At 38.6% G+C, this 24,961-nt stretch overlaps 1 protein-coding gene across 4 annotated transcripts in view; it reads right to left on the bottom strand.

The window, feature by feature from the left end:
* ARFGEF1 (ARF guanine nucleotide exchange factor 1) overlaps window positions 1–8,308 on the bottom strand; it is a 157,921-nt gene extending 149,613 nt beyond the window's left edge. For all 4 annotated transcript variants that reach the window (XM_021002051.2, XM_021002050.2, XM_078153365.1 and 1 more), the window contains exon 1: window positions 8,086–8,308. In XM_021002051.2, the coding sequence (XP_020857710.1) occupies window positions 8,086–8,209 (124 nt within the window). In that variant the 5' untranslated portion in view covers window positions 8,210–8,308. The remainder of the gene's footprint in view (window positions 1–8,085) is intronic.
* Between the last annotated feature and the right edge of the window lie 16,653 nt (window positions 8,309–24,961).

The following is a 24,961-nucleotide window of genomic DNA, read 5'->3' as shown; positions in this document are numbered from 1 at the left end:
CATACTTGAAGCCTTTCCAGTCTGGTAGGACCTAACAGGGCCTGTACTCTGTTGGCACAGTTTGGAGAATTTAAAGTTATCTCCATACTACAATGAAGCATCAAAGTGGAACTTTAGTAGATGTATATGTACAATCACTTTTTTCCCTCCAGAGGGGTGTGTGTGTGTGGCAATCAGGGTTAAGTGACTTGGCCAGGGTTACACAGCTAGTGTCAAGACATGGATGTAGGCAATATATTCTGAAGTAATTTCCATCAAAGATTGTTAAAATAAAAGGCCTGAGATGACCCTTAACTGTCCACAAAACTCTGCTAGCTAGATCAACTCACTCCCAAAACTGATTATATCCTAGTTTTTGCTGTACTAATAAGTAAACAACATAATCATAGCCTGAATGACTTTTTAATCTTAACATCTTAATAACTTCAAATTTTGTAACAAGTTTGAGTGAGTTGAATACAATAAAGGCTTAATAAAAGCTACTCAATCATTGTTAACGGAGCAATTTAGACTTGGTGCTTAATGCAATCCAAAGAGAGATGTATTTAATTCCTGACACACTATTACTTCTTAGAGATAGTGATAAAATATATGCTAATAATTTAAGAATACTATTGTTGAACCAGAGTAGACTATAGATTAGAGCTCGGTTTTATTGAACACAGCAGGTACTTTGTTGTTTCCATGATTAAAATGTTTTTGAGATCTGTGTGCTTGAATTGAGGAAAAGCTTTATAGTAAATATCATCTCTGATCTGTTCTATAGCTGTTACACTAATAATTTGTGGAGCAAAGAAAACGATGCTGCTAGCATAAACTGAATTTGATTCATGCATATCATTACTTGATTGGATTTGTATCTTATCAATTTAAGTTCTCTTTCCAGTTATATAGATCACAACTCACATACCCTTTCATCTTGGAAATCAACTAATCCTTGTTCCCCTGTAAATCCTTCCTAGATGGTCATGCTAGAGGCATTCCACTAGATCTCTTGAAATTGTGAGGATACCAATGTAATACCACAGGCTCTCCATTATTTCACCACATGGCTGGCTTCCCTCATCTTATTTCATACACACACACACACACACACACACACATATCTATATATATATATTGTTCATATCTTTTACGTTGCTTCAGTTAAGCAATTCTTAGTTGGGAATGTGTTGCAATCTCCTCATGGTCACTATGTACCTCTCTACTTTAATTCTTTGAAGAAAACAGTATGGCATGGCTGATACCCAGCCATACAACATCACCAGGAGAATATTTTTGTTTAAAAAAAAAAACAAAAAACAAAACTCGGACCAGCTAGGTAGTGCAGTGGATAGAGCTCCAGCCTTGGAGTCAGGAGGATCTGAGTTCAAATTTGGCCTCAGACACTTGACACTTATTAGCTGTGTGACCCTGAGCAAGTCACTTAACCCAACTGCCTAACCAAAATAAATAAATAAACGAATAAATAAATAAATAAGTCCTTTTTTCTTTGGGAGAAGCTTGAGGATCACTAAAAGCACCTCCCAATTTTCCAAAGGCAACAGAAATCATTCTCCTCCTCCTGCTCAATTCTAAGTCCAGCACATTATCCAGGATATATTTACTAATGGATCTGCTTTATAGATTGCACATCTAACTTTATATAATACTTTGGACAATAGGTTTTCTTCCTCCTCTTGATTTTTACTTTTGTTAATAATTAAGACTGAATTCTTAAATGGTTATGGATCCCAGTAGCTAGGTGTCATAGTTATTAGAACACTGGTCAGGAGTCAGAAAGACCTGAGTGAAATCCTGCCTCAGACACTTCTTTGATACATGGTTCTGGTCATGTCACTTAATCTCTAAGCTTCAGTTTCCTCTTCCATGAAATGAGAAAGGGGAAGAAAGGCATACTTTGTAACTAAGTTAAGACTTAGATGTAGAATTTAGCACAGAGAGCAAAGCTTCATTAGGAAATAAAGTCAAGTGGCTACTTGATGTACATTCATTCTCTCTTTTGCTACAATGAAATTCTGAATGTTACAATAATTGTATAAGACTCATATTTTTCCCTTGTAGATACTCATTATAAATAGAAAATAAAATCATTAAATTAAGATACCTTAATATTCTGAAGTTCAATGTTGTCAAAAATGCTTTAGCCATTATATTGTTAACAATAAGAATTGGTTCCCTAACAACAATTACTTTAAAAAAAAACCAAAACTTACCAAACCCAGGTTTGCAATTAATTTAACTATAGTCCATTCTATGTAAAAAGTATTCTATGATTATGTTGTTGAGAATACCCTAGCCTAGGAAAATTTTAAAGCACATACAAAAAGCTGAACTAAAAAAATGTAAATATATAATAGTTTATATTTGACATTTATAGTAACATCTTTTTCCTGTGTCATAGATTATTTCCACTTTATGAGAGAAATGTCCCCCTTTCCCTCAAAAAATAATGACCCAATATTTTTTCCTGTTCAATTTGAAAAGACAGTTTCTCTCCCCTATGATACTTCTCTAAATAGAACATACTTGGTCCTGTCAGGAAAAACAAAGGGTTAAATGAAAGAAACCGCCAATCATCAACTTGTCCCGCTTCTCCACCTCCTTATTTCTATCTGTTCTCTTTCATAAGCTGGTGTTGCAAGACTCTGGTTTTCCAGTACTGCACAATTAATCTTGTAAAGAGACACTGCAGAATTATAGGTAAATAAACCCAAATCCAAAAAGCTGAAAGGAAAAGGAAACCTTAACCCAAATACTATCTTTTACTGACTAAATCATTAGAGAATACACCTTGTAGAATCCCTCACTTCCTTCAAGACAGGGCTCAAAGCACCATTTTACTCTACATTAAGCCTTTCCTAATCCCTTGACTTGCTGGTGTCCTCTCTCTGAAGTACCTCTTAGCTAATTGTTTTGTATTACATATATACTTTTATATGTCCTTATGTCTCTTCCATTCAGAGGTAAGTTCTTTGCAAGCAGGAATTTTTTCATTTATTATATTTGTATTCCTAGGACCTAGCACACTTCCTGGCACATAGTAGTTCTTTAATAAATGCTTATTGATTGGTTGGTTGATGATACTAACCTGCATTTACATAAGGCTTCAAGGTTTGCAGAGCCTTAAAACAATCCTGGGAGTTTGCTATTATTTTACAGATGAAGAAACTAAGTGACTTGCCCAGGTTGCATAGCTGTTAAGTATCTGGGGTCACATTTGAATTCAGGTCTTCCTGACTCCAAATCCAGCACTCCATTGGTGATTAAAGCGGCAAGAGCCTGATACCTGAAATCAGAGGACCTGGGTTTGAATCTCAGTCTCTGTTAGCTACTCCAAGTTCCACTTGGTTCTCTGGACTTCTTTCTTTTTCAGCCCTTGCAACCCTTTTCTCTGATTGGTCAATTCCTCCTGACACCTCCATTTAAAGTAAAGTGCCCAAGTAAGCCATGTTCAATTCTTCATTCCTCTAAGGCTCAGCTCTTGACTCTCCAGACTTCTTTCTCCACCATGCTCCCATGCCAGTATCTTTTTTTTTCCACTTTCCCTTCTCAGATTTCTTTTATATATTGTTTTCCCCAATTAAAATGTTTTGTTTTATTTTTTGCTAGGCAATGGGGTCAAGTGATTTGCCCAAGGTCACACCGCTATTAAGTGTCAAGTGTCTGAGGTAACATTCGAACTCAGATCTTCCTGACTCCAGGGCCAGAGCTCTATCCACTGCACCACCTAGCTGCCCCCTTCCCATTAAAATGTAAGTTCCTTGAGGGCAGATAGTATCTTTTTGCTTATACAGTATTATTCCCTGTTCCTGACACATAGTAAATGCATGTTCAATAATCTCCAATGCCTGCTCATTACCTGTAGAATCAAAAACAAACTTTCCTGACATTTAAAGTATTTCATGACCTGGCTGGCACAGTGCTTGTCTTAATACATACCTTATCTATCTTTCCATCCTTATACATTACTCCCCTTCATATAGTCTATGGTACAGCCAAGCTGCAGGTTCTTCACACATGACATATTATCTCCTGTCTTCATGCATTTGAACAGGCAGTTAGCTGCCTGTGTCTACAATTCTCCCTTATAATCCTCAATTTCTTTCAAAGCTCAAACATTACCACCTACATGAGGCCTTTCCTACTTCCACCCCAGTTGCTAGTGTCTATCCCATCAAAATTACCTTATATTTACTGTGTATATACTTACAGGTATAAAAGTTATCTCCCCCTATACAATGCATATTCCTTGAAGGTAGGGACAAAGACATATTTTTTTTTTGATCTGGAGTGCTTTACACAGTGCTTGGCACATAATAAGCACTTAACAAATGTTTATTGATCCAATAACTAGATGGTCCCTAAAGTTCCTGCTACCATAGCTCTAAATTTTATGACCATGTTTTTCCTTCCCTAACCTTGTTATGGACACACTGAAGCCTTGATTAAAATGGTTTTTTACTCTAAGGAACTGCTAAAATGAAAAGTGTTCTAGAGTAGATCTGGATTACAATTAACTTTGCTTCTGATGCCTGTGTACTTCTGGTTGAGTCACAGTTCTTTTGATTAATGGAGATTGCCAAAGGTAGTAACAGATCATGGCTCAGATGCTCATGTAACTTCTCTCCTACCCTGCTTCCCCCATCTCATGTCTTTTTTTTACAGAAAAAAAATTAAAGGAAGACAGGGTATCATGTAAATAAATATAGTATTTCCATTTTTAGACACACTATAGATTCAGGTAACTAGACTATCACATTCTATCTATAAGGAAAGTAAGTTAACAGAATCATTTTGGAAAAAACATTTTAGAAAGTAATGCAGTAAATAATTCAAATTTATATTTCACTTTACAACAGTCCTGTGAGAGAAATATAACCAATATAATAGTTCCCTTTTTACAGTTAAGGAAACCAGAGGCAAAATGGCTTGCCTGTGGTCACACAGCTAATAAATGTTTAGAGTATAGATTTGAATCTAGGTCTTTCCTGACTCCAAATCTACTGCTCCTTCAACTACACCAGTCAGTTTATACAGATTTTTCTTCTCTCTCAATCTCTCACTTTTGCCTTTCTATCTTGTTTTGAATAAAACCTTCTCCCCTTCAATCACTGTTCTTATGCATCATACTTTTCTCTAAAAACTTTTTTTCTGCCCACACTCTTCTCCAATGTCCCCACTCTCCAAAACTGATCTTCAGCTCATCTTCACATAAAACTTACTACTGAATATAAAGATGTTGAGCTAATGACAAACCTACAGACTTTTAAAAAATATATATCATGAGGAGTCATGCACCTGAGGTTGCAAGCTTAGGGGACTGGGGAGGATTGCTGGTGTTTTCAACAGTAAAAGAGAAGTTCTGTCAAACGGTTCAATATTAGAAATGGATATAACTTTTTCATTGGAAATGATATTAAATGATGATGTATTACTATTTGCTTTGGCTCTATATCCTAAGGACCATAAGGCCTCCTACAAGCATTGTATCTCCCTACTATAATAAATGTGAGCTTCTTGAGAGCAGATTGTTCTTTTTCTGTTTGTATACCCAGCACTTAACATAGTTCCTTGCACATAATAAAAATTTAATAACTTTTCTTATTTAAAAAAAGACCCCAAACTTCATGATACTTAAAGGTCTAAGGGAGACTCACCACCTACCCCCAATTCTCTCCCACCTTCCCATGAAGAGAAACAATGCCACCTTCAAGCCCAAAGTAGCAGTACTTCTAAATTCTCTGAAATTAAAAATAGCTCTGCTGCTGCCTCATCTGCCAGCAGATGGCCAGACTATTTTTAATTCAGGCTTTTAGGGAGCAGGAATGGATTAAGCTGAGTTCAATGGCCAAGGTTCATCCACTGGCTCAAGGATGAACAGAGGAAAGTTGTAGCAGAGTAGGGCACCACCAGAGGGCAACATGCATGTACTCAAACCAGTTTCGGGGCTTCAATACAAGTTTACACTCAATGTTACAAGTAGATTTCTAGTATCTTATAGTTTAAAAAGTTAAGTTTCCAGATCCAAAGAATCAAACCAATAATATGGCTTTTAATAACACTATAGGAACTTAGTTTGGTTTTTTTAAAAGCATTTCTCTTTTTCTTCTTTTTTAAACATAGGATTAAAGGTTTCTAAACCTTGATACACCAAAGACAGGATAGATTTTTTTTATAGGTAAATTCATTTGCAAATCTAGATCTCTGTGATTTTCCTAAAAGTTTTATATTTTAGGAAATGTGCAGCAGAATAGAGTAAGTATATATTTTATCTTAGTAAAATGGTTATCAGAATCTTATTTATGTTGTATATTCTGTAAATAGCCTTCAGAATGAATTTTGAATACTATAACTTTTCACCTAAGCCTTACCTCAAGCTAAACAGAAATTTAATAACAGTTTCTCTACCCATTCTAATTCTTCAAATTATTGTCATATATCATTTAATTTACTAAAATATTTTCTAATACAGAAAATTTAAGACCCAAATGACTATCAGTTAAAGATGTGTAATTCTGCCGAACTTACAAAACCTCTGAAAACTTCATAAAAAAGCCTCAAATATCAAAATAATTGTAATTTAATTTCCCCTACTTTCTGATTTCATGTTTATTCCTACCAAAGCCCACATACTAACTCAATTTTCATACTACTGAAACTATTCATATACACATAATCAAACATCAAAAAAAAGAGGTGCGCCAACAAATAGCTAACTTTCATCAAGTGGAGAGAAAAAAAAAGTTAAGCTTGTCTCCTCGGATCCAAAATATTTTAAGCTTTTCAATGCCATCTACTTAAGTATCAAAAAGAAAAAAACAACAAATTAGTGTTGTTTATTCTAATAATTTGCAAAGTTAATTTTAAAACATCCTGGCAATTGACAGCAAAAACGTTACCTTCCATTGGCTTATTTTAACCAATGTAAATCTTCCGGGGGCTTACTTTTTACAACAATGTTGGTTTACAAAGGTCTCAGCATCAATGTACATATTTCCTAACAAGCTCTTTTTTCTTCTCATCAATTTTACTTAAATCTATTTCTAAGAGAAAAAAGCCTAAGCATTGGGCATTCATCTCTTGTGTTTTATCTCTCATGTTTAATAAATACAATAGAAGAAGAATCTCCCCCTCTACCTCCCGGCTTCAGTTGTTTGTTTTTAATCAGAGCATTCTTGATGTAGGTATTGTTTAGGTTTTCGCCAGCTATTGGGCTTTATTATACTGGCTTCCTTCCCTCAACTACAAATCATAACTCAAGCTTGGGAGCAGTGGCCACTGAAGGCACATGGGGCTGGTGGGTGTCATTGTCTTTTTCATTTTCCCCTTTCATTCCCACTTCGGGTGGCTACTTATCATCCGATGCCTTCCTCTGGTTCTCTTTCCTCCCTCCCCAACACACAGACACGCAGACACGCAGACACACACACACACACACACACAGACACAGACACACACACACACACACACACACACACACACTTAAAGAAACAACAACCACCACCACCTTCAGTCTACTTCCAGGTCAGCACCGCTGGTGACAACGCTACTACATCTTCCCAGTAGTATCGCAGGCAGAGAAATGTCAGGACTGCATCACGGAGGGAACAACTTCTAATCACCTTCCCAGCCAAACCTCCCCGAAATAATAAACTTAAATGCCAGGACAATAGACGGTCCTTTCCCCTCCCGAGTTTGACCTATCATTTCCACCTCCATTACAAGGCTAATAAAACAGCGCTCATCTTCTGCTTCATCACAAAGGGTTGTGTCCTGCCCTCACGGCTCCCGGCTCCGTCCAACCAAAAACAAAAACAAAAACCAAACCAACCCAAACCCCTTCTCTTTCAGGCAGCCTGGTCCATCCCTCCCTCCTAACCCCGGGGGTCCGGGCTGCAATTCCTCGATCACTTTGGCTCCCCTTCCCCCCCAAGCAGCCGAGTTGTCAACTCCAATGAGGAAACAGAAAGAAGGGGAAAGGGGGCTCAGCAGGCGGTCAGGGCGGCTGGGGGTGGGGGGGGACTACCCACAGACACCCCCCTTCAGGTGTGCTCCCCTCCCCCAGCCTCTCCCCCCGCTCACCTAAGGCCACCTCGCAGGCTTTGCGCAGCTGGGAGTGATGTGCCTTCTTCACTTCCTTATCGGCCAAAATCTTCTCCAGGGCCCGGGTCAGGAACATATTCTTCGTCTTCTTCCCTTCATACATGGACGCGGAAAAAGGAAGCGGCGGCGGCGGCGGCTCCGGACCGGCGGCCGGAGGAGGAGGAGGAGGAAGAGAAGGGAGAAAGAGCAGTAGGAGGAGGAGGGTGGGGGCGGGGAAGGCGACAAGGGCAGGAGCAGGAAGGGGCGGAGGGAGAAGGGGCAGAGCCGGGAGGTCGGGCCGGGGTGGGGGGCGCTGGGGGGACAGCCGGCTCCCGGCCGCCCCGCTCCGGCACCCGGGGCCTCGGGCGCCGCCGCCGCCGCTGCTTCCTCGTGGGGAGGAGGAGGCTGACGGCCGAGGCCGGCGCGGGGCGCTGGGGGGCCCGGGCCTGGGCTGGGGGACGCCTGCCACTCAGAGGCCCGGCCTTGGTGGAATCTCCCTGGCTACTGTGGGTGTCCGCGCCCGCTGCTGCCGCTGCCGCGGACCCGCCTCCATCACCACCGACCCGTCCCGGCCGCCATGTTGGGAGGAAACGACGCGTCACGCAGCGGCTGAACTGAACGGCTGCAGAGGAGGAAACGGCGGCGGCGCTGGCGCTGCCCAGCCCCAGAGCAGCCGCGGTGGCAGCGGCGACGGCGACGGCGGCGGCGGTGGCAGGAGCCGGGAGCTGGGGGGTGCGGGGGCAGGCCGAGCCGCAGAGCTACGGTGGCTCAGCAGGGACTCCCCGCCCCTCCCAGCGCGTTCCGGAGGGGGTCGGGAACCTGCCGACCGGCCCGCGGGGCGGCGGGTGCTACGTCCTCTGCGCGTCTCGCTGTGATTCCCAGGCACGAACGCCCTTCCCGGGGAAAAGAGCCGCGTGTGCGCCCCACGGCCGCTTGTTCAGTCCCGCTGCAGTCTGGGCCACTCAGCACGTGGAGGGGGCACTCCCACCCCACTGGCACCCCAAGGGTAGTCCTGCCAGCCGCGCCTCCCTTCACCCCACCCCACCTAAGGGCTGACCGCCTCAGCGGGTGCGCGTCCTTGGGAAGGGCAAAATAAATCAAATTAACACGGATCCAGGGAGATTCTAGCCCTCCCCTGCTCTCGGCTTTTTAATCCGTGGGGTGGAACGTGGCTCTGGAAATCCGCTTCCCGAGACTGTAGGGTCCCCTCCGATTCTAGGCTGAAGTTCGGCGGAAGCTTGGGGCTCCACCGGTGCATGAGCCCCCTTACAGTTTTGTGATTCTGGGCCCTTTGATAGAGAAGAAAGTCGTTCCAGAGATTTTAAGGCAATGTCAGAATCACGGTGTTTTGCCAGCGTAGAGGATCTCAATTGAAACAGCACCTGGTGGAAGAAAATCAGAATACCCTTCACTGTCTGGAGTTGGTGGAAACAATTACAAGTAAATAAGTCAAATTGCAAACTAACATCAGAATCGAAATTATTACAATGTTACTTTCTGGAAAATGAATTCTAAAAAATACTATAGGGAAAATGTATATAAGCAACTTACATGATAGTTTACTAGCAGGATTCTTCCTTGAAGTCCCATGCTGCTGCTGGTCAATAGACCCTAAGGCTCCCTAACGTTAGGAAGTCATCCCATTCCATTCCTTTTTTATTTCAGTCCAGTGCCTTAATTTCTCAATTGTGTGGATTGATTTCTGTCTTAAGTCTCATGCCTTCATACAAACTCAAGATGACCCGGCTATAGCTCACAAGGAATTAGAGCTTTAAAGCCTGTGAAGTGACAGGATATGGTGCAGTCGGGATATGGGGGGGTGAGGGGGTGGGTGGGGGAGAGATTGAAAAAAAAGTTGAAGGTGACCTTGAATTAGAGACCAGTAATGTTCTAGAAAACATTCTCTAAAGGTAATACTAAGGGAAAAAATTGTAGGCATAAAACCAAATGGAAAAGGGAATAGTGAGAATGTTGATATGACACAGAGAATACATAAGCAAACAACTCTGAGAATGACTGACTAAATGGTGATTTTTTTTTAAAACAAAGTGGATAAATCTGAGTGAAACAATGTTTAGATAATTTTGGGGAGTAATTTTGTGCATATATTTGGTGAAAATGGTTCTCAAAGATGACATGATGTGCTCATTCAACTAAAGTAAATGAGAAAGCCTTCCAAGATGAATATTTAGATTTTTCTGTTATTGTTGTTAAGTCCCACAGGTGAGTTTATAAATAAGTGTCTGTCTCTCTAGGTTCCTTAAGGCTCCCAAAACAACTGCCTCCATGGTTGGTTGTAGAAATATTGATCTCTAATGTGATATCAAATTAAATTTACTGTTTATTTTGAAATACAATAATTAATATAGTCTCTTTCAGCTTGTTCTTTTTTTTATCCTGTCCCATCTGTCTAAATAAGAAATATGATCCTTGTATCTACTTATATCTGAATCTTTACTGTTTTTAAAACACACAAAATCTGCAGATATGAAATCAACACCTTCTGTTTTTAAATTTTTTTTCCCTTGCTTTTGTTATTTTGATTAGCCTTTTAGTTACTGATTCTATTTTGGCTTTCAACGTTCTCGGCCTTCTGTCATTAAATACTTTATTCTTCCTTTCATTTTCAGTTGTGATGTATGTACATGTGCAGTCTCAGGTTTTCCTTTCTGATATGTTTCCTTATTTTTGGTCCCTACTGCTCAAAGAATACGCAGTCTTGCAAAGAGGAAGATTTAGGCTTGATATAAGGGGAAAAATGCAACAATTGCAGCTAATCTACAGTGGAATGAATTGCTGTTATAGACAGTAAATTCCCCCTCACTGTATATCTTCAAGCAAAGGCTGGATCAACTGCCAGTCTCTATGTCCCACAGGCATCTTAAACTAAATATGTGAATTATTTCCCCCAAAACTCACCGCTCTTCCTAACTTCTCTATTTCTGTTTAGAACACAATTAAGGTCCCTCTGGTTAGCTGAATTCAAAACCTTTAAGTCATTCTTCATTAAATTCTATCTTACCTCATATCCAATCAAATATGGATTTTCCTCACAATATCCCTTACATTTCCTTCTTTTCTTCCTTCCTCTTTCTTTATTTCCTTCCTTCTTCCCTCCCTCTGTTCCTTTTTTCTTTCTTTTTCTTTCTCAGTTTTTTCCTCACTTTTTCTTTCTTTTTCATCTTTTTCCCTGCCTCTCTCCTTTATTCCCCTCTCCCTTCCTTCTTTATTCCTTCCTTCTTTCCTCCCTCCCTTCTTTCTTCAGTTTATTTCTTCCTCAATTTTTTTTTCTTTTCTTTCTCTAATTGATAAATGGACAAAGGATATGAACAGGCAGTTTTCAGATAAATCTATTTTCACATAAAAAATGCTCAATCCCTATTGATTAGAGAAACACAAATTCAAACAACCCTGATGTACCACTGCATACCTATCTGATTGGCTAATATGACAGAAAAGGAAAATGATGAATGTTGGAGGGATGTGGGAAAATTGGAACATTAATGCACTGTTAGTGGAGTTGTGAACTGATCCAACCATTCTAGAGAACAACTTGGAACTATGCCCAAAGGTCTATAAAACTCTGCATACACTTTGACCCAGGAATACCGCTACTAGTTCTGTATCCCAAAGATATTGTAAGAAAGGGAAAAGACCTACATGTACAAAAATATTTATAGCAGTTCTTTTTTGTGGTGGTAAAGAATTGGAAATTGAGGAGATGGCCATCAGTTGTGGAATGGCTGAACAAATTGTGGTATATGAATGTGATGTATTGTGCTTTAAGAAATGATGAGCAGGATGCTCTCAGAAAAACCTAGAAAGACCTAAATGAACTGATGCAAAGTGAAGTGAGCAGAACCAATAGAACATTGTACATAGTAACGGCAACACTGTGATGATCAATTATGATTGGTTAAGTTCTTCTCAGCAATACAATGATCCAAGACAGTTCCAAAAGAAATTATATCCATATCCAGAGAAAGAACTCATGGAGTCTGAATGTAGATCAAAGCATACTATTTTCACTTTATTTTTTGTTTTTTTTCCCTTTTGTTCTGTTTCTTCTTTTACAACATGACTAATATGGAAATGTGTTTTACATGATTGCACATATTTAACCTGTATCAAATTGCTTACCATCTTGGGGGGGGAGAAAATGTAGAGCTTAAAATTTTATAAAAAATAAATGTTAAAAATTATCTTTAGATGTAATTGGGAAAAAATTAAATACTATTTAAATATTTGCTTTTTCTTTCCCTCTCTTATATTTTCCCTTCCTCCTTTCCTCCTAATAGGTAAATGATATAGCTAAAACACAGGTCCCCTGTCAGGAATCTCTAATGACTCCCTATTATGCCTAGGATGAAATAGAAACACCACTACTTGATATTTAAATCTCTACACAGTTGCCCAGCCTATCTTTCCAAATGGATTTCACATTACTTCCCCTTATGTACTCCATGTTCCAAACAAACCAGCCTATTTGACATCACCTATATGTGATATTCCATCTCCTCCACACACTGTCTCTAATGCCTGGAATGCACTTTTTTCTCACCTGCACCATTTAGAATCCCTAGCTTTGTTCAAGGCTCAGTTCAAGTACCATTTGAAAGTACTATAAGCCCTTCCTAATACCCCCAGGTTCACCCTTCTGGGTCTCAGTTTCTTCATCTACAAAGTAAAATTGAACTAGACATCTTCTAAGGTCCCTTTTAGCTCTAAGAACCTTTGACTCTAGTCTAAGTGCATAAGAAATGTGTCATTGTGGCAGATATTTCTCAAAGGCTATGCCAAAGGAACACAAAGTCTTGGCAGGTCCTCACCAACAGCAAAGACTTCAAATACAGACTCAGCAATGGACTATGTGTCTGTTATCTTAGTACCAGCCTAGATAACTTCAGAGATACTTTTTAAAAGGCTGGCAACCAAATGATAATTATTTTAGCCACAGGAGCTACCTGAAAAAAGAATGCCTATTGCCCAGACTTTGTTGTGCATCTGGTGGACAGCTTGTCAAGCTCATCTATCAATATGTATGTAGTGTGTATGTGTGCACATGTACATACATATGTACATACACGCACAGGTATGATTGCCTGTGTTTGCATGCATATACATGTTTAATCATGTGTGTATACATATATACATGTGTGTATATCTTGAATATGTGTGTGTGTACACACACACACACACACACACACATTATCTTGAATGAACATTGCAAATAAACAATGACCTGGGCCTAGAATTTAGCAGGAGAAGAACAAACTGGATTGCCTTTGGAAAATTCCAAAAGATTTTTTTTAATATTCCCAAGTTCTTCCCTGAAATGAAAGCCCATCTTTTTTTATACTGATATATCAAAGGTAAATCCATATCACTGAGGTGTAGTTCCATTGAACTACTGGAACATGCCAGCTGTATGTCCATAAAAGTCATTAATGGAAATATTGAGCACAATCAAGCCAAGTCAGTGAATTGGTCTGAAAAACTGTCTCTCTCTACCCCCATCCCCCAGCTGACTTTGTTCAACACAATCAACCCCATTTGATTCCAGCTAGTCAGTTTCCTACCAACTATACTACCAAGAAATGTATCTTTTTATCTTTTACCCAAGGCTATTGTGAGACTTTTTGTCAAATGCTTTGCTGAAATCTTATGATGTCTCCAGCAATTTCCTGATCTACCACTCTATTAGCTTTGTCAAAAAAGAAATTAACTTTGTTAATTTCTTGGTTAACAACCTGTTATTAATGAGCCAATGCTAGCTTGGCAGGAGTGCTTCTTCCTTTTCTAAGTCCCCTAAAACCGTTTTTTTAATTAGTCTGCTCTACTCTAGAATTTTATCAAAAATGTATATGTTTACCAGTATGTAGTTTAAAATATCCACCTTCTTTCTCTTCTTGAAAAGTCAGTGAACATTGGTCTCTCTCCAGTTATATAACAACTCTCCTTTTCTCCATGATTCCTTAAAGATGTACAGTTTTTTATAGTACCCATGGATGTATTTAGCACTGGCCAAGTGACCTGAATTCACTTAGGAAAGTTAAGTGTTGGTTTTCAATTTCATCACTTATTTGGGATTCGATTCAATTATTAATCATATTTGTTCTATCCTTCCTCTCTCGTCATAACAATCCTGGATTCAAATATTCAGTGACTGTTATCTACCAAATTAATCATAAATTCTTGAACTTAGCATGAAAGCCCTCTGCAAACTTTATTTCTACTATCTCTTTTTACAAGCTTATCTCATACTACTTCCTTTCACATGCTCTATATCCTAGCCAAGCTATACTACTATTTAGACCACATTCCATTCTCTTTATATTTTCTGTTATCTTTTATACCTGGCATCAACTCCACCCAAACTCTCTGTTGTTGAAGAGAGTTCCCTTCCTTAAAGGACCAAGAGCTACCCCTCCTTGAAACCTATAACCTCTTCAGATTTCTCATAGATTTTGGCTTGGACCTTACTTATCTCATCCTCTCTTGTATCATATTTATTTGTATTCTACTCAAAAGATTTTAAATTTCTTAAGAGTAGGATCTGTGTCATAGATATCTTTGTATCTCTATATGTGCACAATACCTTGCGTATAATGGACACTTAATATATGTTTATTAAATTTGAATTTGAATTCCCAGTCTAAAGATCCTTCTTGTTAAAGATAACAGAAACAATGTATGAGTTGCTGAGTCTTTCCTTTCCTTGGATTGTCTATTATCTTTGTCTCATCTGCTTTAAACAAGGGTCTTATCCTTTTCATTAATCTTCTTGCTCTACATGTTGCTTTTAAAAAGCCCTTTTTGTTGTACTCAACTTTTTTTTTTGGCAAGCTTTAGTTCATAACAGGTTTTTATCTTTATGATTTACCCTGGTACTTACAAGACCTTGTCTTCAAAGTCCTCCCTCCTTCTTTGGTAGGCCAAATTGCCTGCTAATTTAAAATGTTGATATCTATAAATGCCACGTCAATCCTTCATCTTTGAGAATTTCCCCTACATGGGGCAAAAAAGATGGTATCTTCTTTTCTTAGCCAGAGATGTACAAAATAGCTCCACACGCAGTGGGGGGAACCCTACTATTACTATACTTTAATATAGTAAGTTAGAATTTTTAAAACGTTTTGTATATGTAACTTCATTTGATTTTCATAGAAATTCTGTAACCTAGGTGATGGGCTTTCATTATTATTCCCATTTTATAGTTGAGGAAACAGCCTTATAGATAGATAGTAAACCCCTTGTCCAAGGCCACACAATGGCAAAGCTGAAATATAAATCCAGATCTTCTGACTCCAAGTCTCATATTCATTGCCCTATACCCTACCTTTCATTTAGACTAATTTGGAACTTCTTGGTCGTAAAATGGGGGCCATCTCTAGTTGTCCTGATCTATGTCTTGCCACTTAACCCAGATGACTCAGGAGGTGAACGTGAGGCTGGTGACTCTGCATAGCCCTCCCTCACTTAATCCAATTCACTTGCAAGTCATGGCATCAACTTCCTGATATCATGGTCCTCTTCAGCAATGAAGAGGAAATAGCAGCAAATCATAGAATAATAGGATATAGAATCACAGGATTTAGAGTTAGAAGCCACCTCAGTGGTCATGTACCTCATCCCCTCATTTTACGGATGAGGAAACTGAGACTTAGAAAAGTTAAGTGACTTGTCAGAAGTCATACAGCTTATGAGTAACAGTCAGGATTCAAACTTGGATCCTATGACCTTAAGTTCAGTATTGTTTAACTGTTCTACAATACCATCTCATGAATATGAAAGCACTTGATAAATGCCATTCTGATTCTCTATTCTCAAGTTTTGAAATTGCAGTGCTTTTAGGCAATACTGTTTTCTTTTGATTTTTTGCTATTTTGCAAGTCTTCAGGAGTAGTCTGACAACTGATAAAATATTCTGTATAATAAACTTATAGAGTAACTCATGGTATTTTATTTTCTATATGATCCTCATTTCTGCTGAAGAGAATATAATTGTATTTTCATTGCTTTATATAATTTTTGTATAATATTTATTGAAAGTTTACGGTACACTAGTTATATATTGTTAATCACTATTATGAATCAACAAATCCCTATTACTGCTTCCAGTTTCTTCTCTACTGGAAAATGTGAGGAATATTATAGTGGAAGGCAGAGGAATCCTACAAGCTTATAGTTAATAATTGTAATAAGTAGAAATAAAATATAGAAGTAGAAATAGAATGTGGAAGAAATAGAAATAAAATATAGATTTTAAATCACAAAGTGGGTAATTTTTATCCCAAAGCTAATGTTTTGGACAATATCATGCCATTTGCTCCTCCACTGCACCCTTAGGGTTGCTGAGCCTTTATATCTGTCCTGCAATTTGGCTTTCTTTTATATGTTGTCTCCCCCAATTAGAATGTGAACTCCTTGAAAGCAATATTATTGGGTTTTTTTTTCCTATTTTTATCTTCAGCACAGGGCTTGTGGTGAGTGTTTGACCAACATTGGTTGTATTTAATGAAAATTCAATAAATACCAAAATATCAATAGCAAAACTCTGTTGTAATAATGAATTATATAACTCTGGGACCCGTTCCCCCAAAGATGAAAGGGCAAAATGTATGAACAGTTATCAAAAGAATCACCAATTATGATTTGCTATTAGAAAATATGCTCTAAATCACTAATACTAAGAGAAACACAAATTGAAATATCCTTGAAGCTTCATATCCCGAAAACTGGCAAAGACGAAAAAAAACAGGAACGGTTGAAAGGCTGTGGAGATAGGGGCACACTGATATATATATGAAGGGGCAGCTAGGTGGTACAGTGGATAGAGTGCCAGCCCTGAAGTCCACAAGACTTATCTTCCTGAATTCAAATCTGGCCTCAGACACCAGAAATTATGGTGCTGTATAGATAAAAGACATCATTAAAACAGAGTAACTCCTTAAGAGGGAAAAATAAATCAGTGTTTAATAATAAAATTTAATGTAGATCAGCTATTATTTATAGCATAGTCTTGACTCATCAGTTTAGTAATCCTGTCAAAAAAGGAAATATGGTCAGTCTGGCATAAGCTGTCCTTGAAGAAGCCATGCTGGCTTTTTGTGATCACTAATTCCTTTTCTAGGAGTTGTTTATTAATCATTTTAATGGTACATTCTAGAATTTTCTCTGGTGTTGAAGTCAAGCTTATTGGCCTTTAACTTTGCATTAACTCTTTCACAAAATTTTCTCTCATTTGTGCTCTTAGAGGCCATTTTTTTAGTCAAATGCAAACATTCTTGAAACATTCACTCTGTCATTTTGGATGTTAAACATAGTCAGAAGATAGGCAATGGTGAATAAAAACTACCATAGTCAGTCGTAGGATATTAGGTTGGTTGCTGGTATTTTATTTTGGGAAGAGTAAGGGAGAAGCTTGGGAAATAACTGGAACGGTTGAAGGGCTGTAGAAATAGGGGCATGCTAATATATATATATATATATATATAACGTGAAGGGGCAGCTAGGTGGTGCAGTGGATAAAGTGCCAGGCCTGAAGTCAGCAAAGACCTCAAGGGGATGAATTGCAAAGGATTCTCTGGAAATAAAGATCAGAGGGAATTTAGGATTTTAAAGCTATAAGGTACCTTAGATCAAATGTAGCCTAATCTCCTCATTTTATAGACGAAGATACTCAGACCCAGAGAGAAAAAGTGATTTGGATAACAGTAAATGGAAGAGTCAGAATTTGAAGCCACATCTCCTGACTCCAAATATGTTTCTATTGCGCCATGCTAGATTCTCAGTGAATATTGTCTTATTTGTTTTTTGTCTTTGCTTCTCCAGCACTTGGCACTATCTCACACATAAGAGATACTTAATGAATGCATGCTGAATTGAATGAACATTTGCCCTACAATCAGTTTAATAATAGGGCTGGCCATAGGACAGTACAAATCATAACGGTTCCTCTAGGTCTAAGCCATTGGGAGTCTCTATGGCCAGCCCTGCTACAACCTCTCTCCATGCCACCAGTTAGGTAATACATCACTCAGGAAAGTAGACAGAAGAGGACAAAGAGGTGGATGTACAAAAATTCCTTACATATGTACGTATGTAGATACATACAATGTATCCAACCATACCACCATCTATTCACCAAAGTAAAAAGGATAGGACTGTCCTTCTGCCCTTGCTTATACCTCTTAGACTAGATTGTGTATTTTGTGAGGTCTTTTCCTTTTTTAGATGTTTGTTTTAACCTAATTTCAGCTCTATTAAATGTTGGTCAAGGGAGTAGATTTGGGAGGGGGAGAATAATGTGATTTGCTTTGGGCCTCAAACTTTGGTAGATTCTTGATAAACAATATGCTTTAGACCATAAAAGCAGTCAAATGGTTGAGTCCATTTCTGAATTCAGGGGCTATAATTAATGCTCAGTTCTATATCTTGTTTATATTATAATTTGTGTGAAATATTACTTGATACAATGTAAAGTAATTACAACTGTTAGGAAATTCTGCATGTTGAAACCACAGACTTGTACAGAAATATTTCCTGTTTTCTAACTATCTACTTAATAGGGGAAGTATTGGTAATAATGTGTGTAAAACAGCAAAACTTAAACAAACTTTATTATTGTCTTGGTGATATAAATCCCCTCAAAATAGAGATTAAATAGATACATAATCTCTGAGGATATTACTTTCTTATGCTTGACTTGAATGTAGAATCATGTAGGGAAAAATGAACAGGAATATTGTATTTGAGATTTTTCAGCAATGTTTTCACTCTAAAAGAGGAGGCAAGGGACTCCTGTCCCACCAATATTCCTGGCAATATTCATTAATCTTTGAGATTTTAATCTTTGTTTAGTAAATAAAAATGGCAAAGCTAATTACAATATAGGCATTTTAAAATATATTCCTTTTTTAGAAATTGTTAGTGAAAAGAGCCACTTAACAGCAAAAGACTTTATGGCTGGTATATGAAAGTGTTTGAAAAGTGATATTCACATATGCGATTTCCTTTCCTTTCAAGTTTCAGGTTTTAGATTTAAGCACTCTGGTTTTCAAAGGAAGAAGGATAAAGTACTTTTGTGCCCAGTCTTACAACTGGCATTTCTCTAGGATTCTGAAGGGGCATTGTGGATATCAACAGCCTGATAATACCGGCCGTGAGGGTAGGAACAAGGGACTCCATCCAAGAACTCTTAAGTGGACTTTGAGGGTAGGGGAGAAAGACAGAAGAGAGAGGAAGAGAGAGAGAGAGAGAGAGAGAGAGAGAGAGAGAGAGAGAGAGAGAGAGAGAGAGAGAGAGAGAGAGAGAGAGAGAGAGAGAAACAGAGTCAGAGAGAGAGAGAGAAACAGAGAGAGAGAGAGGAAGAGAGAGCAATTATTAAGTGCTTAAAATGTGCCAGGTACAGTTCTAAGCCAAACCAGTTGCAATGGTAATGGGTCTGGTTATGAAGTACTTGAAATCAGCAGGGTCAAAGGTGTGATTTTCACAAAGTAGTAAGTCAGTGGGGACCAGAGGCAACAGAGGAAACAAAAGTTTGGAATTATGGGGTCGATAGAATGAGCTTAGCTGGATACATAGAGAATCACATGAAAATTTGTATGAACTGATGTAGAGAGAAATAAACTACCAAAAGTACAGTATTCATGAAGACTACGTAGAATTGGATGTTCAAGTGGGTTTGAGCCTATACAAAAGGGATATTTCCAGATTTGACTCAGCACAGTAAATGTTCTTTTGAGTGCAAGAACTGGGAGCTAACCTCCCTCTTCCTGTCTTTTGTGGACAACTATGTACTGCAGGTATGTAGGGGGAAATATCTAAGTCCTCTAAGCACTAGATGTTCATTCACTTAATCTAGGGAAAGTAGGATGGAAAGAGGAATCTAGGTGGAGAGAGAAGAGTGAGTGTACATACACTGCTCTCCCCCTGCTACTCTGGAAAGTGGCCAAAAAAGATAGTTTCACCTTTAACCCTTTCTTTCCCACAAAAGAAAAAAATCCTTATTTTAAAAAAAATCTCTGTTCACAGAAGGGTTACTCAATTCCAATAATAAAAATAAGTGAAGGGTGGAGAGAGAAGAGGGAGGAATTATTCAGGGAAAGTGTTGTTCTTGATTTCCTTCTCAAAAGTTGTGTGTTTGGCTGTACAATACATGATTATACACAGGAGGCAATACATCAGTGTTCACAGATCACAGAGCTAGATAACATGCTAGGGGAATTTGAAAGCAGAGCTAGTAATGCTAAACTACAGATATGGAGGTATTCTGCCCGGGCAGAAAGTTGGGGGCTTAGAATTTTATTTGGTAAGAGCTCTTAAATTGACAGTTAAAAGCAAAGAATAACATAAAAAGAAATACTCTGTCACGTTAAAGGGCATATAACCTTTGGATCTATCTGTGAAGATGACTTTCTCAAACATCTTGCTTTGTAGAACAAATAGTCCAATTGACTTTCTAGTTAATCGAGGAAGTTTGCTTTCATTTCATTCACATAATTCCCAGCCCCCAAATAGGCTCTGAAACATTTCAATAACTTGGTAAATTTCAGGACCTTGGTACTTCCTGGGTCAAGGAACCTCAGTTGTTTCATTAGTAACTATCCAAATGTGAAAACAGACAGGTTAAACCAGTTCAGTAGATTGTATTTCTCAGGTGATTTCCAGAGTGGAGGTGAGTTTGCCTAGAGAGACAGGTGGTGGTCTTTGCTTTATTTATCAAAGAAGCTAAGTGAGTATTTATTTCTCAGTGTTGTCTTTCAAATAATAACATTGAGCTAACTTATTTATGCCTCCTACCACTACCCACCTCACCTCAAAGATATAGAGTTGTTTCTACAAGTTCCATTTCTCCACTTTATTTTGTAACTTACATTGCTAGTGACTATGATGGAATAGTGGGCAGCTGCAAGAGCAGCAGCAACAATTGCTAGAGAAATGTTTCCTAATTTTTTTTCAATCTGCAACATCCCTGTGAGTTTTCCAGGGTAGATTGCAGTTGTGAAGGTTGGAGGGAGAAGTCACCACCCTTCTTTTCATCTATAATAATTTACTACTGTAGGTAACAAGAGAGAGGAGAGAGAGAGAGACAGAGATAGTCAGACACAAAGACACAGAGAGGGACAGACACAAAGACAGAGATAGAGACAGACACAGAGACAGACAGATACAGAGAGAATCACAGAGATAGAAACAGAGAGATAGAGATAGAGGCAGTGACAGACAGAGAGACACAGAGAGGGACAGACACAGAGACAGAAATAGACAGACAGACACAGTGACAGACAGAGAGACAGGCATAGACACAGAGACAGAGAGAGACACAGAGACAAAGAGATAGAGACAAAGAAAAACAGAAACAGAGAGAGATAGAAACAGAGACACACAGAGAGGGAATGGAGAAGAGATAGAAGGATAATTAAAAATGGCCACTGTTACCATGAAGCTCACAATATAGTGGCAGGTAGGACGGAGTTAAGGAGAAGTTACACTGACGAATAATCAGTAACTATAGTTCATGATGAAAGGCATTGTAGCCAACTGGATTGAAAGCCTCCTTTGGGAGTTAGTGGAGACTATGTTCGAGTCCTGTACTAGCTGTGTGGACACAGGGAACTTGTTTAACATCTCAGGGCCCCCAGACAACTTTCTAACACCATAAATTACAGATGAGTTACCAATCTGCATTGGTGGAAGAGGTTTTCAAGCTGATAAAATCACAGGAATAGGCCAAAAAAAAAAGTGAAATAGTACAAGATAAAACATGAGAGATATAAAACAAGGTCATTTTGTTGCAATAAAACACGCTTACAAATATGCATATGTGTCCGTCACCACCCTTCCTCTCTGAAGTACCATGGAATCCACTGTCTTGGTCCATCCACCTAACCAAAACTTGGCAAAGTAGAGTGAGCAAATCTATATTGTTTATCCATTCAAAAAACATTTATTAAGTAAGAGCTATGTACAAGGTGCTAGTCTAGGCACTTTTTGTTGTTATTCAGCCATTTTTCAGTTATATCCAACTCTCTGTGACCTCATCGGGGTTTTCTTGGCAAAGATACTAGAGTGGTTTGCCATTTCCTTCTCCGGCTCTTTTTACAGATAAGGAAACTGAGGCCAACAGAGTTAAATGACTTGCCCAGGGTCACACAGCTAGTAAATGTCTGAGGCCAGATTTGAATTCAGGAAAATGAGTCTTTCTGACTTCAGGCCCAGCACTCTATCCACTGTACCATCTAGCTGCCTGGTCTAGGCACTAAGGGAGAGTAAAAGAATTAAAACATGGCCATCACAACACTCACAATTAGTGGAAAATGTGTGGGGGAACGGTGCATGAACATATATGCAATAACTATATAATTATAATAATTCAGAATAGAGTACAACAAGATGTACATGAGGATAGAGTACAAAAGGAGGTCATTTTGTTGCATTAAAAGAAAGGTGTCTTTGTGATGTACCTGAAGGGTCTTGAAGAGTTTGTTGAGAAACAATTTGCCCCCTTTCCCTCTCATCACCACCAAAAGTGAGAGATCAAGAAAGAACAGTCTCAGAAAAAAAGGTGACAATATCACAACAGGGAATGTAGCCACTTGGTTAGGAAAATCAAGGAGTTCTGTGAGAGAGATAATGTTGAAGAGGTAATAATAGCTATGAGAAAGTTTAATTAGTAGCACAGAAAAATTACTGAAAGTACCATATTTTTATTTTATTTCTTCCATCCCATCCTTTAAAAAAATTAAGAATAAACTTCCCTACATAGCTCCTATCTATTTCTTATTCTTTTTGAAACGGCAATCATGGCTGCCAACAAAGGCTTCTATAAACTGAACTTAGTTTGTTCTTGTCAGGCAGACGTTAAAGGCTTATATTAAAGGCACAATCTCTTACATGCCACTGGCTGGGGGTGCAGAAAGGACAGTTAATATCTTCCCATTTATGTACTTTTAATCACCTTTTACTTCCCTCCCTCTTTATCTTAGCCTCGCCTTATCTGTCTAGGGACAGGGTGTTTGTTAATCCTCTAAGTATTTTCTTTGGGGGTGGGTGGGGGATTAGGGTGGGAGCCAGGGGGGAATGATAAGAGCACTGACCTGGAACTTCCTGGTCATATACATATATATCTTGCTGATCCTATTTTCCCTTGGATCAAGAAAGTTTAAATACCAAACTTAAAACTCAGAGGGAAAAAATTCTAAATATAAATCTTATCTTTCAATCTCTTGCAAATTACCAGCCTTTTACCAACACAATTTTTAGTACTAAGACCTGAGGAATGGTTAAAAAGAAAGGGCAAAAAGGCAACTAGTTGATGTGATGGCTAGAGACTGATGATGTGAAGTCAGGAAGAACTGAATTTAAGTCCTGCCTTAGGTTTCAACTAGCTATATGATCCTCATCTGGGCTCTTCTGTTAGAATCAGTTTCCTCATTTGTAAAAAGGGGAAAATAATAGCACCTACCTCACAGGGTTGTTGTGAGGGTCAAATGAAACGTTTGTAAAGAGTTTTGTAAACCTTAAAAAAAATAAAGGGATAAAGGTTTGGAGTTTTAGATGCCAGTTAAGCATTGCCACTTATTGCTATGTAGGTATAGCCTACCTAATTTTATTTAGTTTCAGGAAACCAGGTTGTTAAGTGAAATAGTATTAGAGGGAGCAATTAGTTCCAAAAGGGCAGTATCATAAATGTTGGGAAGATAACTGATCTTACAGCAGGGCTTCATTACCTTACTGGGGATTTGGTTGTAATATGTCAACAACTTGATAGTGAAATATCTGGCAAGAGGGACTTTATTCAGGGTAAGTCTGTAATTCTTAATTCACTGTTCTTTAGCTCTCTCCAATTAGGGCAAGAACCTCAAAGACAGTAGATTTAGAGCTAGGAAGGAAGGACCCTAGAGATCATCTGATATTGCCTCCTCATTTTATAAAATGATCTTCAAAGAAGTTAAATGACTTACCCAAGGTCACCCAGCTAATTAAGTTAGCAGTCCAGGTTTGGACCTCCATCCTTTCACACCGACCTCGGTGCTCTTACCAAATAATTGCCAGTGAAACTATCCTGGTGGATAATAATTAAGGTTGAAATACTTTTCTCATGAAAAAGGATCAAGTGAGATGATATTTGTAAAGCACTTTAGCACAGTGCCTGGTACTTAATAAATGCTTATTCTTTTCCCTTCCCCTTCCCCTTCCCCTCCTTTCCCATCTCTTCTCCTTTTCCCTCCTTTTCTTCCCCTCCCTTCTCCTTCCTCCTTTTCCTCTTTCTTCCCTTCCCTGCCCATCCACATTCTTTCATTTCTGTCAATGCTCTGCTCTAGCACCCACTTCTGTCTACATGAAGACTTTCCTAATCGCCCCCAGCTCCTGGTATCCTTTCCCTGATACATTTACTTTGTATTTATTTTGTGTATATATCTGTATCTATATATTTGTTTATTTTTTGTTTTGGTGAGGCAATTGGGGTTAAGTGACTTGCCCAGAGTCACACAGCTAGTGCGTGCTATGTGTCTAAGGTCGTATTTGAACTCAGGTCCTCCTGAATCCAGGACCAGTGCTTTATCCACTATGCCACCTAGCTGCCGCCTATTTTGTGTATATTCAGGTTGTCTCTTCTGATAAAATGTAAGCTCCTTGAAGGCAGGCACTATTAAATTTTTGCCTTGGTGTCCCCAGCGTGTAGCCCAATGCCTGGCATGTAGTAGGGGGCTTAATAAATGTTTGATTTTAGAGCAAAAATATAAGAGAATGTATATCAAATTATATTTGTAAATATTATTGCTTATATTATGTCAGTCAATAATCAATAATACTAATTTGGAGATAATAATAATATCATTAGCAAAGATGTGTCCAATGATTTTTTTTC

The sequence above is a fragment of the Phascolarctos cinereus genome, unplaced genomic scaffold (assembly GCF_003287225.1).
Source record: "Phascolarctos cinereus isolate Bilbo 61053 unplaced genomic scaffold, phaCin_HiC Scaffold_4;HRSCAF=312, whole genome shotgun sequence".
Lineage (NCBI taxonomy): Eukaryota > Metazoa > Chordata > Mammalia > Diprotodontia > Phascolarctidae > Phascolarctos > Phascolarctos cinereus.
The sequence above is the reverse complement of the archived record's forward strand: the minus strand, read 5'-3'. Positions and strand labels throughout refer to the sequence as shown.